Raw genomic sequence first — 12,611 nt, forward strand, 5'->3', positions numbered from 1 at the left:
ATTGGGTTAGTTGAGTGCTAGATAAGTGAGGAATGGCAAAATGGCAGCTAGAGCTCCTAGCTTTTCTGACCTGTATGGCTCTGATTCTGCCAAGAACTTGCGCTGTTCCAAAGGACTGGCACTGACCCTCAACTCCTTCACCACAGCCTGATAGGAACTGCAGTCACAAAGCACCTCAGCCAGGATTACCTAACAGAGGGTGAGAGAGATAGGTGAGATCTAAGAGTTACAACACTCTAAAAAGTGCTCTGAAATGAGGAAAAGAAAGAGAAAATATGCAGGGTATGACAACTAAAGAGATAATCCTACATCCTTTAATAAGTGTTCAGTGAAGACATACAGTAGATGACCTGCACTCACCAAACAGAGTACAAATTCAGGTCAGTGTAATTTTAGACAGTCAACGAGTAAGAAAGAGAGAGATTTTCAAGATGGTGAAAACAAGGTCATAGCACATCATTTCATGTGTATTTCACAGATTTCACTCATACAATGTTTTAAAGGAACAGTTCACCCATGATTCTCTCATGGTTTACTCTCAATGATTTACCCTCATGCCATCCCAGTTGTGCATGACGTTTTTTCTTCTGCTGAACACAAAGATTTTTAGAAGAATATTTCAGCTCTGTAGGTCCATACAATGCAAAAGAATGATGTCCAGAGCTTTGAAGCTCTAAAAAGCATATAAAGGCAGCATAAAAGTAATTCATTCCAAGACTCCAGTGGTTAAATCCATGTCTTCAGAAGCGATACGATAGGTGTGGGTGAGAAATAGTTAAGTCCTTTTTTACTTTAAATTCTCCTCCCTGCCCAATAGATGATGACATGTACAAAAATGTTTGTTTTGCGAATTGCAAAAAACAAAAGATGAAAGTGAACGTGGAGATTTTTTAGTAACAAAGGTCTTAAATATTAATCTGTTTTATTAATCACTTCTGAAAACAAGGATTTAACCACTAGAGTCATATAGATTACTTTATTCTGCCTTTATGTACTTTTTGGAGCGTCAAAGTTCTGGCCATCATTCACTTGTATTGTGAGGACCTACAGAGCTGAGATATTCTTCTAAAAATCTTTGTTTGTATTCAGCAGAAGAAAGAAAGTCATACACATTTGGGATGCAATAAGGATGAGTAAATGATGAGTACATTTTCATTTTTGGATGAACTATCCCTTTAAATGCATAGCAATATTTGATTTGAAGACATTGACATATTTCACATCATTATTTTTATACCAGTTTGATGTTCACCTAAAACAGCTCTACATATTATTAATGTTCATGTACTTGTACATCTTGTACATTGTGTAATATATCTGTATTATGTGTATATTTTGAATAGTGAGTGTATTGCATATTCTGTCTATCTTGAATATTGTCTTATCCACTAAATGATTGCACTGTTGGTGTACCATGCACTGAACTAACTGTTACATTCATGTATGGTGTAGTGACAATAAAGTGATTTGATTTCATTTTGGTTGTAGTTTGATTGCATGTAATCATAAAACTCCACTTTCCAGTTCCCTTAGCCAAGTGTTTACCATCCACTATGGGTCTCTGTTAAATTCAAGCTGTTAAGGAGATAGAAATCTGATCATATAAATGTGTCTACCTTCCCAAACCAGCCATTTCCGATCTCCTGCAGGTAGTTGAGTGTGTGCCTCCGGAAATGTTGGAAGCTGTCTGTGGGAGAGAACAAGATTTGACATTAGGTGTTTCCTGACACCTCTGTGCAAATGTGTACATATGTTTGTACATTAAGAGTTTACCTGTGACCAAGGAAGAGGTATAGCAAGATGTACATCTTGCCTGTGGCTGTTGGGTTTACCTGTGCCATTAGGTAGGGTGGAGCAGGTCTTATCCCGCAGAGGAAGAGTGTAGACCTCCGGTAGTGATGGACAGGAGGACAAACTGTCCTCAGGAACAGGGCTGGAAGCCCCGGAGCATTCTTCCCCTTCGGCATTATCTAACTCCTGAAGGAGAGTGAGGGAGATGGTAAAGCAGGATCATAAAATTATGCTGATTCATATCAGTAACAGTCAAACACGTGTTTTAGCAGAGCTTCAGTGAAACTTCTGATTAGACAAGGTTTTGGAATACTTACACCCACACACACACACACACACACACACACACACACTACGGAGACTTACATTGAATCCCACTCCTCCTCTTTTGCAGCAAAGGCAGGTGAGAAGCAACAGAACAAAAGAGACCAGTCCAGAGCAGGAGATGAGAATAATCACATAAGCTGGAGGAGAGAGAAAGCCGTCCCGGGACAGAGAGACTGAGACAAAAACAAAGAAGAAAAGATGGTGGATAGAGTTTCAATCACATATCGATCCTGACAAATCAAAAGATTGACTGGATCGAAAGAGAAAGAGATAGAGACAGAGAGATAGAGATAGAAAGAAATGGAACTTGCATATATTCCTAACAGGCAAAATTTTAAAAGGGCAGCGTTACATTCAGAACATAGCACAGGAATACAATGAAGAATTTTCATTGCACAAAGGGTGAAAGTACAGAGAAAAGCAGAGGAAATCAGAATAGATCACCTTAAGATTGGGTTAAGGAAGAGGTTTGAGAGCTAAGGTTTAAGGAAACAAAGGAGAGAAACCAAAAACTAGAGAATTATAATACAAGGCATTCTTGCACTTGTTACTACTGAAGAAGAAGGGAAGGTATTTGGAGTTTTGTTTGAGGGAGGGGCCTTTTTTAAGGAAAGGGGCTGGATCATTGAAAAAGATTCTTGTATCTGCATGATTACTGGGTCAGAGGGAAAGGTGCCATACTTGATTTTGTACCTCAATTTTGTAGTTTGTTTTAGAAGAGCCATCTGTGAAGAAGAGAAGGTGGGGAGGAGGGCAAGGATGTTAAAAGATCCTTTGTAGAACTCGTATTGTGATTAACCAGATAACTAAAATAAAAATAACTGGTTCCATGTATTGAATTGACTTGCAACTTCATAATTTACCATTCGTTCATCAGTATTAGACATAAATGCAATTGTTGGAGAATATACCCTTCGCTTTACTAGCTCATCATTAACTAATGTGACAAAAAAATAAAAATACAATTAAAATATAATAAAATATCACTATGTGTGTATTAAGGATGTTGTTGAATATATTATGGAAGCCAATAACATGAATTCAAATCTGCAAAAATAGATGTGGCTGTTAATTTCTTAATCAAATGCAATAAAAACAATAGCTAATGTAACTTTTGGGGCCATGTTTTTACAGACTTTTTTAGACACTTCAGGACTGACATCCAGGTCTTGGATAAGACTGACTGTTTTATAAGAATCACAGTGTAATAATCATTCATTTAAAGGTCTACTGTTTGAACTGTGCAGGTAATTTAAGGATGTGCTCATTTTGGACACTCGTGTCTTTTTTCAGTGTTCTAATTAGATGCCATTAATCAAGAAAAGAACAGAAACCTCATTAAATCCCCTTTTTCCTCATCTTTTCTGAAAGACTGTATAGGTACAACAGGGCTAAATGCCCCCGGGGTAAAAGGCACATTTTATTTTATTTTATTCCAAAACACTAAATAGCAAAACAAATACCAAATTACTTTCCTATGCATCTGTTATTCACTATGCACTGCAAAATGTTCATGATCCATGATATCATTGCGTGCAATAACCAACGTTTTATTTTGAGGTCATTTGGGATTATATTTAATCATTTTCAAAATACTGCAAATTAAAGTAGCTAATGAGAATCCCTGAAATTAACACATTTATTTTAAGAAAAAATAATTTTCTTTGTCAGTTTTCTTCAAAGGGATTAAAATAAAAGTTTTTTATTAACTGTTCAATGAGTGAAATTATATTTGGGGTAAAAAGCCCCCGTTGCAGGGGCTAAATGCCCCTTAAAACATATTGTTATTCTTAAGTGGGGTGAATAAATTTGTTCTGAAAGAATTTCAAAGTGGGTTCACATTGCATGACCGATCCAATTTCAATGAAGATTAATTTGTTCATAGGAATACTTGAGATGTTCTGAAATGCCAAATGTGATTGAAATGAAGAGGAAATTGTGCACACTTTTCTGACGTAGTTACCTTGAATAAGCATCTTAATTTGTTACTTAAAAAAGCATTTTCCTAGGTTAACAAATGTTGCCTTATTTTACATGATATCCCTTTTATCCCAAGTGTGGGGTAAAGGGCTACCTTGCCATTTTTATCCAGTTTGAATTTGAATCAAAACAGCCTTCCTTTAATATTCTCCATCAATATTCAATTAAAATACATTTATTTTTTCAATCTTGATACACTTTGTGACCTGAAAAAAGCAAATATTCCATACGGTGTACCTTTATAATAGTAGAAAATAGTAGACATTGTTATAATATTTATTAATATTATTAGCAATTATTGTTAGGCAACTAATATCAGCTATTACAGCGTTGACAACTTCAAAATGAAATGTTTTAAATATTACAATTTACAACTGAATATGAATGTATAATTATTCACATTCATTGAATCATTAATTTATTTTCTTCAGACAGGCCTAACGTGTCAAGAGCGTGGCTGGTGTCATGGAGCCTATATCCTATAGCTTTATTATTTAAAAACATCTATTCTAAAGATATATCTAAGCATCTAGCACCAGAACATTGTATCTTAATAAAGATCAGAGCATTTGGGTAGTTAATTGTGACAATAAAGCATCACGTAAACATACCTGAAAAACGTAATTGTTACCACAAATGAACAATAATACAAAAATACAAAATGTGTTATTTTCGGTAACATGAAATCGATCATTTTTTATCTAACGAGCTGGGATATGACCCATGAACCATGTTATTATTATTAATCTGATAACCTTTTATTGTTCGAGAACACGGTGCCCAGACGCGCAGCTCTTTGGCCATATGGACACGAATTGCATAGGAGAGCACACAAATAAACAAGAGGGCCTATTGACACTATATATATTATTGTTCCTATTAATATAATAAAGCAAACATCCATCGCACCAAATAACTCGGCACAAATGAGTTCTGGAAACATTATTACATTTCAGGGAAAATCCCGCTATAAAATAAGATTTAGTTCAGGTCTATAAGCTAAATTATGTACATCGTAAGGACGAGAGCTGTTTTACAGGCCTACAATGGAAACCATACATGCGTAAACAGAAGAACAGCCAGATATATATTATTTTCATTACAGTGCAGGATGCGACTCATGCAGCCTACATTGATGTGCTGGATACAATTATAGATACAGCCTATTTTAGGATGTACACATAAATTATGAAATCATATGACATTGGGGAGAAACAAGATAATGGCAGCGTTGCAATACATCGAGTCACCCACAGCTAAAGGTTTAAAATACTCTGTCAAGAAATCTCACATCAGACCGTCAAATTTCCCTTATTCATAGCGTCTCAGCATCGCCTCCTCCCCCTCCCCTCTCCAGCGCATCAATAACATCATTCCTTCTGAACGACTCTCCCACCTTCCTTCTGCGGGGCTCCCAGTGCTCTCTCCGGGTTGAAGTACGACATCACCCCCACCAGAACAATCACCCAGGACTGTAGTGACATAGTCGCGGGGTCCACGGCACCACCATCCGAGCGATGCTGTCAACGTTGCGCGCCGCGCGTCTAGCACCCCGTTCGTACCCCGCTAATAAAGAAACGTCTCCTTGTTGTGCAATCCCACTCTCCTCCTCCGTCTGGTGCTCCTTTAATCCGCAATTAAACACGGTGTGAACGCTCTTTTGTGTCAGCCTAATCCTGCGATCAGAAGCATCACCAGCATGCTTTTACCATTTCGTCTTCATCACTATCCCATTTTCATTAACTGTAGAAAATACTCCGAAAATAACAGGTGTAAGCATTCTATTAGCTTTATCCTAGTTTATATCCTATCCTATATCTTGTGTAAGTCGCATGTGTGTGGAGCAGCTATGTTTTCTTCCAAGAAGCCCCTCTACGTCAGACGCGACCAAGCTTGCGCTAGGGGCCGTTCAGACCGAACGCGTAACAGCAATAAAAAAATTCAAAAAAGCTAGACGCAGCGCAACGCATTTAACGGTTCTTTTTAACCTGACACGGCGTCTTAAAAAACGTGGCGCTCGTGCGCGTGACGCTAATAAAACAGCGAGACGCGGCGCAATGGTGAAAGGCGTCCGTTTAGCGCGTTTACATAGGAAAACAATTAAACATGTGCACAAACGGGCGCAAATACGCGTTCGGTGATAACGGCCCCTTATGATCTCTTCGGAGCTATACGAGCCACACGACGATTTTTGTATCAGGTTGACGTTATTCTCCTAATGACTACGCGTTGCCCTTCGCTCAGGTACCTGGTGGCCAACAAAAGCGTTTGTTTATGAGATTGGAGAGCTGTTGTGCAGCTTCAACGCCCCCGTGTCGTGGCCTTGGGTATTATTGCATCAAAATCCCCCTAAATAGGACCACCTCCACGGTGCGGTGACATGATCCGTTTGGGAGGACAGGTGCACAGACCGTGGTATTGAAATTCTCTATAGCCTTCAAGTTAATTACATGCAAATCTCCGTCTGTGTCTGGTGAAAAAAGGACAAATATTTTCACCAGATCGACAACATGCCTCTAAATACCACTTAAAGGGATAGGTCACTCAAAAATGAAAATTATCTCATCATATTCTCATCCTCATGCCATCCCAGTTCCTTCTGCTGAGCATAAACGAAGAATATCCCAGCTCTGTAGGTCCATGCAATGCAAATAAATGGGTACCAACATTATGAAGCTCCAAAAATCACAAGGCCTCATAAAAGTAATCCACAGACAAGACTCCAGTGGTTAAATCCGTATCTTCAGAAGCAATATGTTAGGTATGGGTGAGAAACAGATCAATATTTAAGTCAGTTTTCTCCTCCTTGAATACCAATCAGCAAAAACAAAAGAAGAAAGTGAAAGTGGAGATTGATAGTATAAAAGGGACTTAAATATTGATCCACTTCTTACACACCTATCATATCACTTCTGAAGATGTAGATGTATGCTGCCTTCATGTGCTATTAGAATGATCCTACTTCCCACTTTTTAAGTGGCAATTACGAGTATGTTGCTTTTAAGTCCTTTGTTGTTGGAAAGAACAGGAAACATGGACGACGCCAGGTTCATTCATACATATTTGTTTGTGGAACTTTTATTTTGACAGCATAACACATTACTTAGCCGTCTGACGATAATGGAATTTTGGTCAAATACAAGCTGTTTTCAAAGTGTAAACATGTACAAAATGCATCAAATGGTTGCTAAAATACAAATGACCAAAATTGCAAGTATTAACAATTAGCTGTATTTAGAAAAATGAATAAAACCTGTCATTCACTACAGAAACCATACTCTTCTCTGCCATGTTGAAAGTTTATGACTACTCCCATCTCTGGAACTTGGGTATCATAATTTTCTCAGAGTTTCCCAGTCCTAATTAGGACTTGAGGGGTCATTCATGTGCAACTTCCGAGTGGGAAACACACATATACATTAATTCCGATAACATGCGAAGGCAACATTAACCACTGGATTACTTTTATGCTGCCTTCATGTGTTTTTGTAGCTTCAAAATGTTTGTATCCATTCAAATTCATTGTATGGACCTAAAATATTCCTCTAAATATCTTTGTGTTCTGCAGAAGAAAGTCATACACAACTGGGATGGCATGAGGCTAAGTAAATTATGAGATCATTTACATTTTTGGGACTATCCCATTTAAAATCTAATTTTATAATATTATCAGCAAAGCCATCTATTCTGTTATTTTTTGCTTCTTTTATGTCCCCATAACTTAACATCAGCTGAGAAAGAAAAATATAGTGCTTATGGACCAATGCAATTCCATTCATTATTGCACCTTGTGTTTTAAAATCGCAAAGCACAAATAATTGAAACAAACAACCTTATTTTAGTATGTATTTCTGGTTTGGGTATGATACAATATTCACACATGAACATCACATTTTATGGACTCTGATATCAGCAGCAGGGTTCTCAATCTAACACATTGCCTTGTTTTAAATGCTGAAGAGTTTTACATGAAAACAATTCTGATGCAGCATGCCGGTCAACATCCATACTGATCCTCTAAATCAAAAGATGATGTCTAAATTGCTGCTGTACTATCAGCACAAAGACAGGCAGTTTTCCTGTTTTACAAAGCCATCTGATGTCAACAAATGTGTTTGAGAGGCCAGATCGATGGCTTTTATGTTGTGATCTGTCATTTTAAAAGCTTTACACACACATCTAATTTCTTGTCCAATCATAAAACAGGGTCTTGTTTCTGCAAACACAAGACTTAATGAATCAAAGCCTTTGAAAGCTAATAAAAGCCATACTGATCCCCATCTCTTCTTTGCCTTTTCCGTGCCAATTCAGGAAAGTAGGCACTGTTGTATGGTCTGTCTCTATCACCCGTCTCTCGTTCTTGTGCTTTTTCTTTGTCGCCGCCACCACCACCACTTTTCTGTTTTAGTAAAGCCTGTGTCCTTTTCCTCTCCTCTGCTTCTCTCTGCAGTCGTTCGGCCCGTAACCTTTCAATGGAGCAGTCATGAGAGCTGTCAGGGTGAAAAGGTAGACGAAAGGACTCAACAATATTTTAAAAATGCAGCAGGCAGCTGTTCTTACATATGTAGACTTGACTGCAGGGAACAAAATCTCAGGAGCTTCAACAGGATGTATTCCAGCAATTCAAGACTGCAACATCATAAAAGCTTTGAACCTCATTCTTTAAATGGATAGTTCACCCAAAAATGTAACATTTCTCATAATTTTCTCATCCTCATCCCATCCCAGATGTTTGACTTACTTTCTTCTGCATAACACAAACTAAGACTTGTAGAAGAATATTTCAGCTCTGTAGGTCCATTCAATACAAGTGCATGGTGACCAAAACTATAAAGCTCAAAAAAGCATATAAAGGCAGCATAAAAGTAATCCATACGACTCCAGTGGTTTAATCCATGTTTTCTGAAGCGATCCAATCAGTTTTGGGTGACAACAGACCCAAATGTAACTTACTTTTCACTATAAATCTTGACATCTGCAGTCTCCTTGGTGATCATGATTTCAAGCTTGATTAGACCTCCTATAGTGCCATCTAGCTCCACACATGCATCAAGCATTAGGAATTGTAATTGAGCTTGAAATCATGTTCCTGCCTAGAGACCGCAATGGCAAAATGTACAGTGAAAAAAGTTAAATGTTGGTCTGTTCTCACCCAAAATTGATTGTATTGCTTCAGAATACATGCATTAAACAATCTTTAATCTCACCATTCACTTGCACTGTATGGACATACAGAGCTTATATATTCTTCTAAATATATGAATTTATGTTCTGCAGAAGAAAAAAGTAATTAACATCTGGGATGGCATGTGGATGAGTAAATATACATTTTTTTGGAGTGAATTCTCTTAATCTGACACCTGGACAATATTTGGATGCAAAAACATTCACATTCTAAATACATATTCAGTAAATGCATATGCACATTGTAAATTCTTGCTGGTCGCAAATACTCAATACATGTTCACACATTTTTGCATTCAAGAAACATCTCATTTGAGTAATTTGAAGTATGACTAAATTGTTAAATAAAGAAATATAATTAAAAAAATGTTTTGCACCTATCTCCACTCCTCTTTTCTCCTCTGTCTTTCTTCTCACTCTTCTTATGCTTTTTCTCCTTCACCGCCAGTGCTTTCTTCATATCTTTCAGAGGATCCAAAAGATCTTTCAGCTTCCTGTCTTTCTTTTCTCTCTCCTCTTCAGTTATGGTTTTGGGCCTGTTTTTGTCTTTGTCTTTTTTGTCTTTCTCTTCCCTAGTCTCTTCTCTTTCTCTGTCTTTTCGGTCTTTCAGGTACCAGGGAGTGGCCTCTGTGCCAGGAGCGGGGCCTAGAGACACCAAAAGACCAATGGCACGCTCCTGCTTCTCCTAGAATGGAATAGAAAACCCCTTTAAGAAATTTTAATTGACCATGTGACGATACCAGCATCAGAGAATGGAAGGTATATTGCATAATTTGTTACCAATGCAAGCTTAATAATGAAAACCTGGTTACAGTCTGTAATGTAATTATTGAATTATTGTAAGACTTTAAATAAAATGTTTTTAATCTATTTGTCACACCTTCTCTTCTTTCTTCTCTTTAAGGTATTCAACATTTCCTTTCTTTTCAGCAGAATCTTCTAAAGGAAAAAGATTTAGGTGTTCTATCTCTCTGGATCCTCGGCTTGTCTCTGCGGTCTCTTCATCCTCCCTCCATTCCCCTGTCTGCTGGAGGGCTTCTCGAGCCTTTTTTCTCAAATACTCGGTTCGAGTCTGAAGGATTATGAGACAGACGGACAGATCAGCTCCAAATTTAATCCATTAGACATGTAGGTACATACTTCTTTACACAAACACCAAAAATGCAAAACAAGGAGGGTTTAATGTTTGACAAAGTGTGCCTTTTAGGTTGTTATATATATATATATATATATATATATATATATATATATATATATATATATATATATAGAGAGAGAGAGAGAGAGAGAGAGAGAGAGAGAGAGAGAGATAATACATATAGAAACAGCGGTTGCTATGGTTACCTCTTGCTCTGCGCGTTCCACTCGCCGTTGATTGTCGCGTTCTTCCTCTGCAGCGTGAGCTTCGTCGCGGCGCACGCGCGCAATGTTGTCCTTATTGCGCACATGCCAGCTCTTCTTTGGTAAAATGTTCATTATGAGATACTTGAGACAGCAGTAGAACAGAACAATAATTCCCGACGCTTAGCAACTCAAGGCACATACAATGTCCTACAAATAAGTATACAGCTAACTTAATGGCTCAAAACAAATGGTCTGGATTACCTCACACCCTGCACTAACCAGCCAGCGGAAATCAAACTCCCCACAACATGTATGTTAAATCGACTTCGTACGTATTTACTCAGACGTATTGTAACACCGCACTACTAAACTACATTGAATATTATTTACCAACGCAACCGTCCAGAAAGAGGGCTTTATAAACACCGGAAGTGTATTGGCGTAACGTGAAGTACGTCACACGTAAAATATTTGTGCCTGTTCACTAAAATGCCACACGAGGGCGCACCTAGAACATCTAATTAGCCAAAGCATTGTGTATGAATCTCTGGTCATCATAACGTCATTCATAGGCGAAAATTCTAGTCCTCTTAATGCAATATTCCGGGCTTAATACATGTTGAGCTCAATCGACAACATTTGTGGAATAATATTGATTACCACAAAAATGTATTTGGACTTGCCCTCCTTTTCTTTAAAATAAGCAACAATTCAATTTAAAGTGAGGCACTTACATAGAAGTAACAAGGGCCAATCCATAAACATTAAAACACTCACTATTTTAACATGATTGCCACAAGACATAAACAATGTGTGTGTTAACGCGGTTTTAGTGTGATAAAATCATGTACTAACCTTTTCTGTGCAAAGTTATAGACAGGCTAAGTATAGCAAATGAATCAAAAGTTTATCATCAGATAAACATCAAGATTGTTTTATTGCCCATCCCTATTGATAACATTACCTTAATCTGTCACATCAACCCAATAATCTCTGTGATGGATAGCTAAATTACAGGCTACATTATAGACACACAGTAAGCAGAAATATGAAATTTAACTAGATATTTTTCTTAAAGTTAGTGTTTAACTGTGCTTGAGGCATTCTCCACATCCATAACAGTTGGCACCTGATCTACAGCTGCCATTCAAGTTTGTGATTTGATTTGACTGGAGTCACGAGACTCTCCCTAACCAATCATGTTGATGGATACAAATAAAATCATCGAACACAGAGGGTGAGAAAATAATATTAAAAGTACAATTTCAGCACTTAAAATATACTGACGTAAAAGTATACACATTTTTGACTATTTAAACAAGTACAATTCTTGTGAAAAACTCCTTAATACTACTTGGCCAGCCCCAAATCCCTGCGGTCCTCTCAAATAGGTCTAAGAAGGCTTCGGTATCGTCATCCGTTCCCATGTACAGGCGGGTGGGTGGGGGCAGGGCTTTCTCCTGGCTTGAGCCTGCAAGATCTCAAAGAACTGATGATCCTGGTCCTGGCGGAGCTCAAGCAGGGCTTGCTGATGGTTCTGATGCAGGCTGGCAAGGGACTGGAGGATCTCAGTCAGCTGGTAGGGCTCCATGGGATGTTCTTCGGCACCAGTGCACATTACAAGGAAAAGGGAAGGAGAACACAGGGAAGCGAGTTTTCCAGGCTCAGGTAAGACTTTAATCAGCCACTTCAATGTTTTACAACTTCACAAACACTTCAGCTTCACAGGCACGTAGTTACTTAAATTCAACAGCTTCACAGGCATCACTTAAGCATCAGTTTCACAGACACAATAGATTAAATATAACAGAAGCACAGTGGCCTTCCTTGTGCCAGACCCTCTTTGCTTTCTGCTGCTGGCGTGGCTGCTTATATGCCACTCTCCCCATGCTCACTGGAATTAGAAACAGGTGTTAAACATAATCTTACCACTTTTCTCTCTCCGGACGGACACTTGACCACGGCCAGTACTGCCGCTCCCTATA

The 12,611-nt window shown here is 38.2% G+C and overlaps 1 protein-coding gene across 1 annotated transcript; it reads right to left on the reverse strand.

The window, feature by feature from the left end:
- Positions 1-7,171: 7,171 nt before the first annotated feature.
- Positions 7,172-11,072, reverse strand: leng1 (leukocyte receptor cluster (LRC) member 1). The gene is made up of 4 exons (XM_052144291.1): positions 10,627-11,072; positions 10,163-10,354; positions 9,660-9,967; positions 7,172-8,588 (listed from the first exon to the last, which is right to left on the reverse strand). The coding sequence occupies exons 1-4, from the start codon at positions 10,756-10,758 to the stop codon at positions 8,354-8,356; spliced, it is 867 nt and encodes a 288-aa protein (XP_052000251.1). The 5' UTR covers positions 10,759-11,072; the 3' UTR covers positions 7,172-8,353.
- Positions 11,073-12,611: the final 1,539 nt, after the last annotated feature.

The sequence above is a fragment of the Xyrauchen texanus genome, chromosome 15 (genome assembly GCF_025860055.1).
Source record: "Xyrauchen texanus isolate HMW12.3.18 chromosome 15, RBS_HiC_50CHRs, whole genome shotgun sequence".
Classification (NCBI taxonomy): domain Eukaryota; kingdom Metazoa; phylum Chordata; class Actinopteri; order Cypriniformes; family Catostomidae; genus Xyrauchen; species Xyrauchen texanus.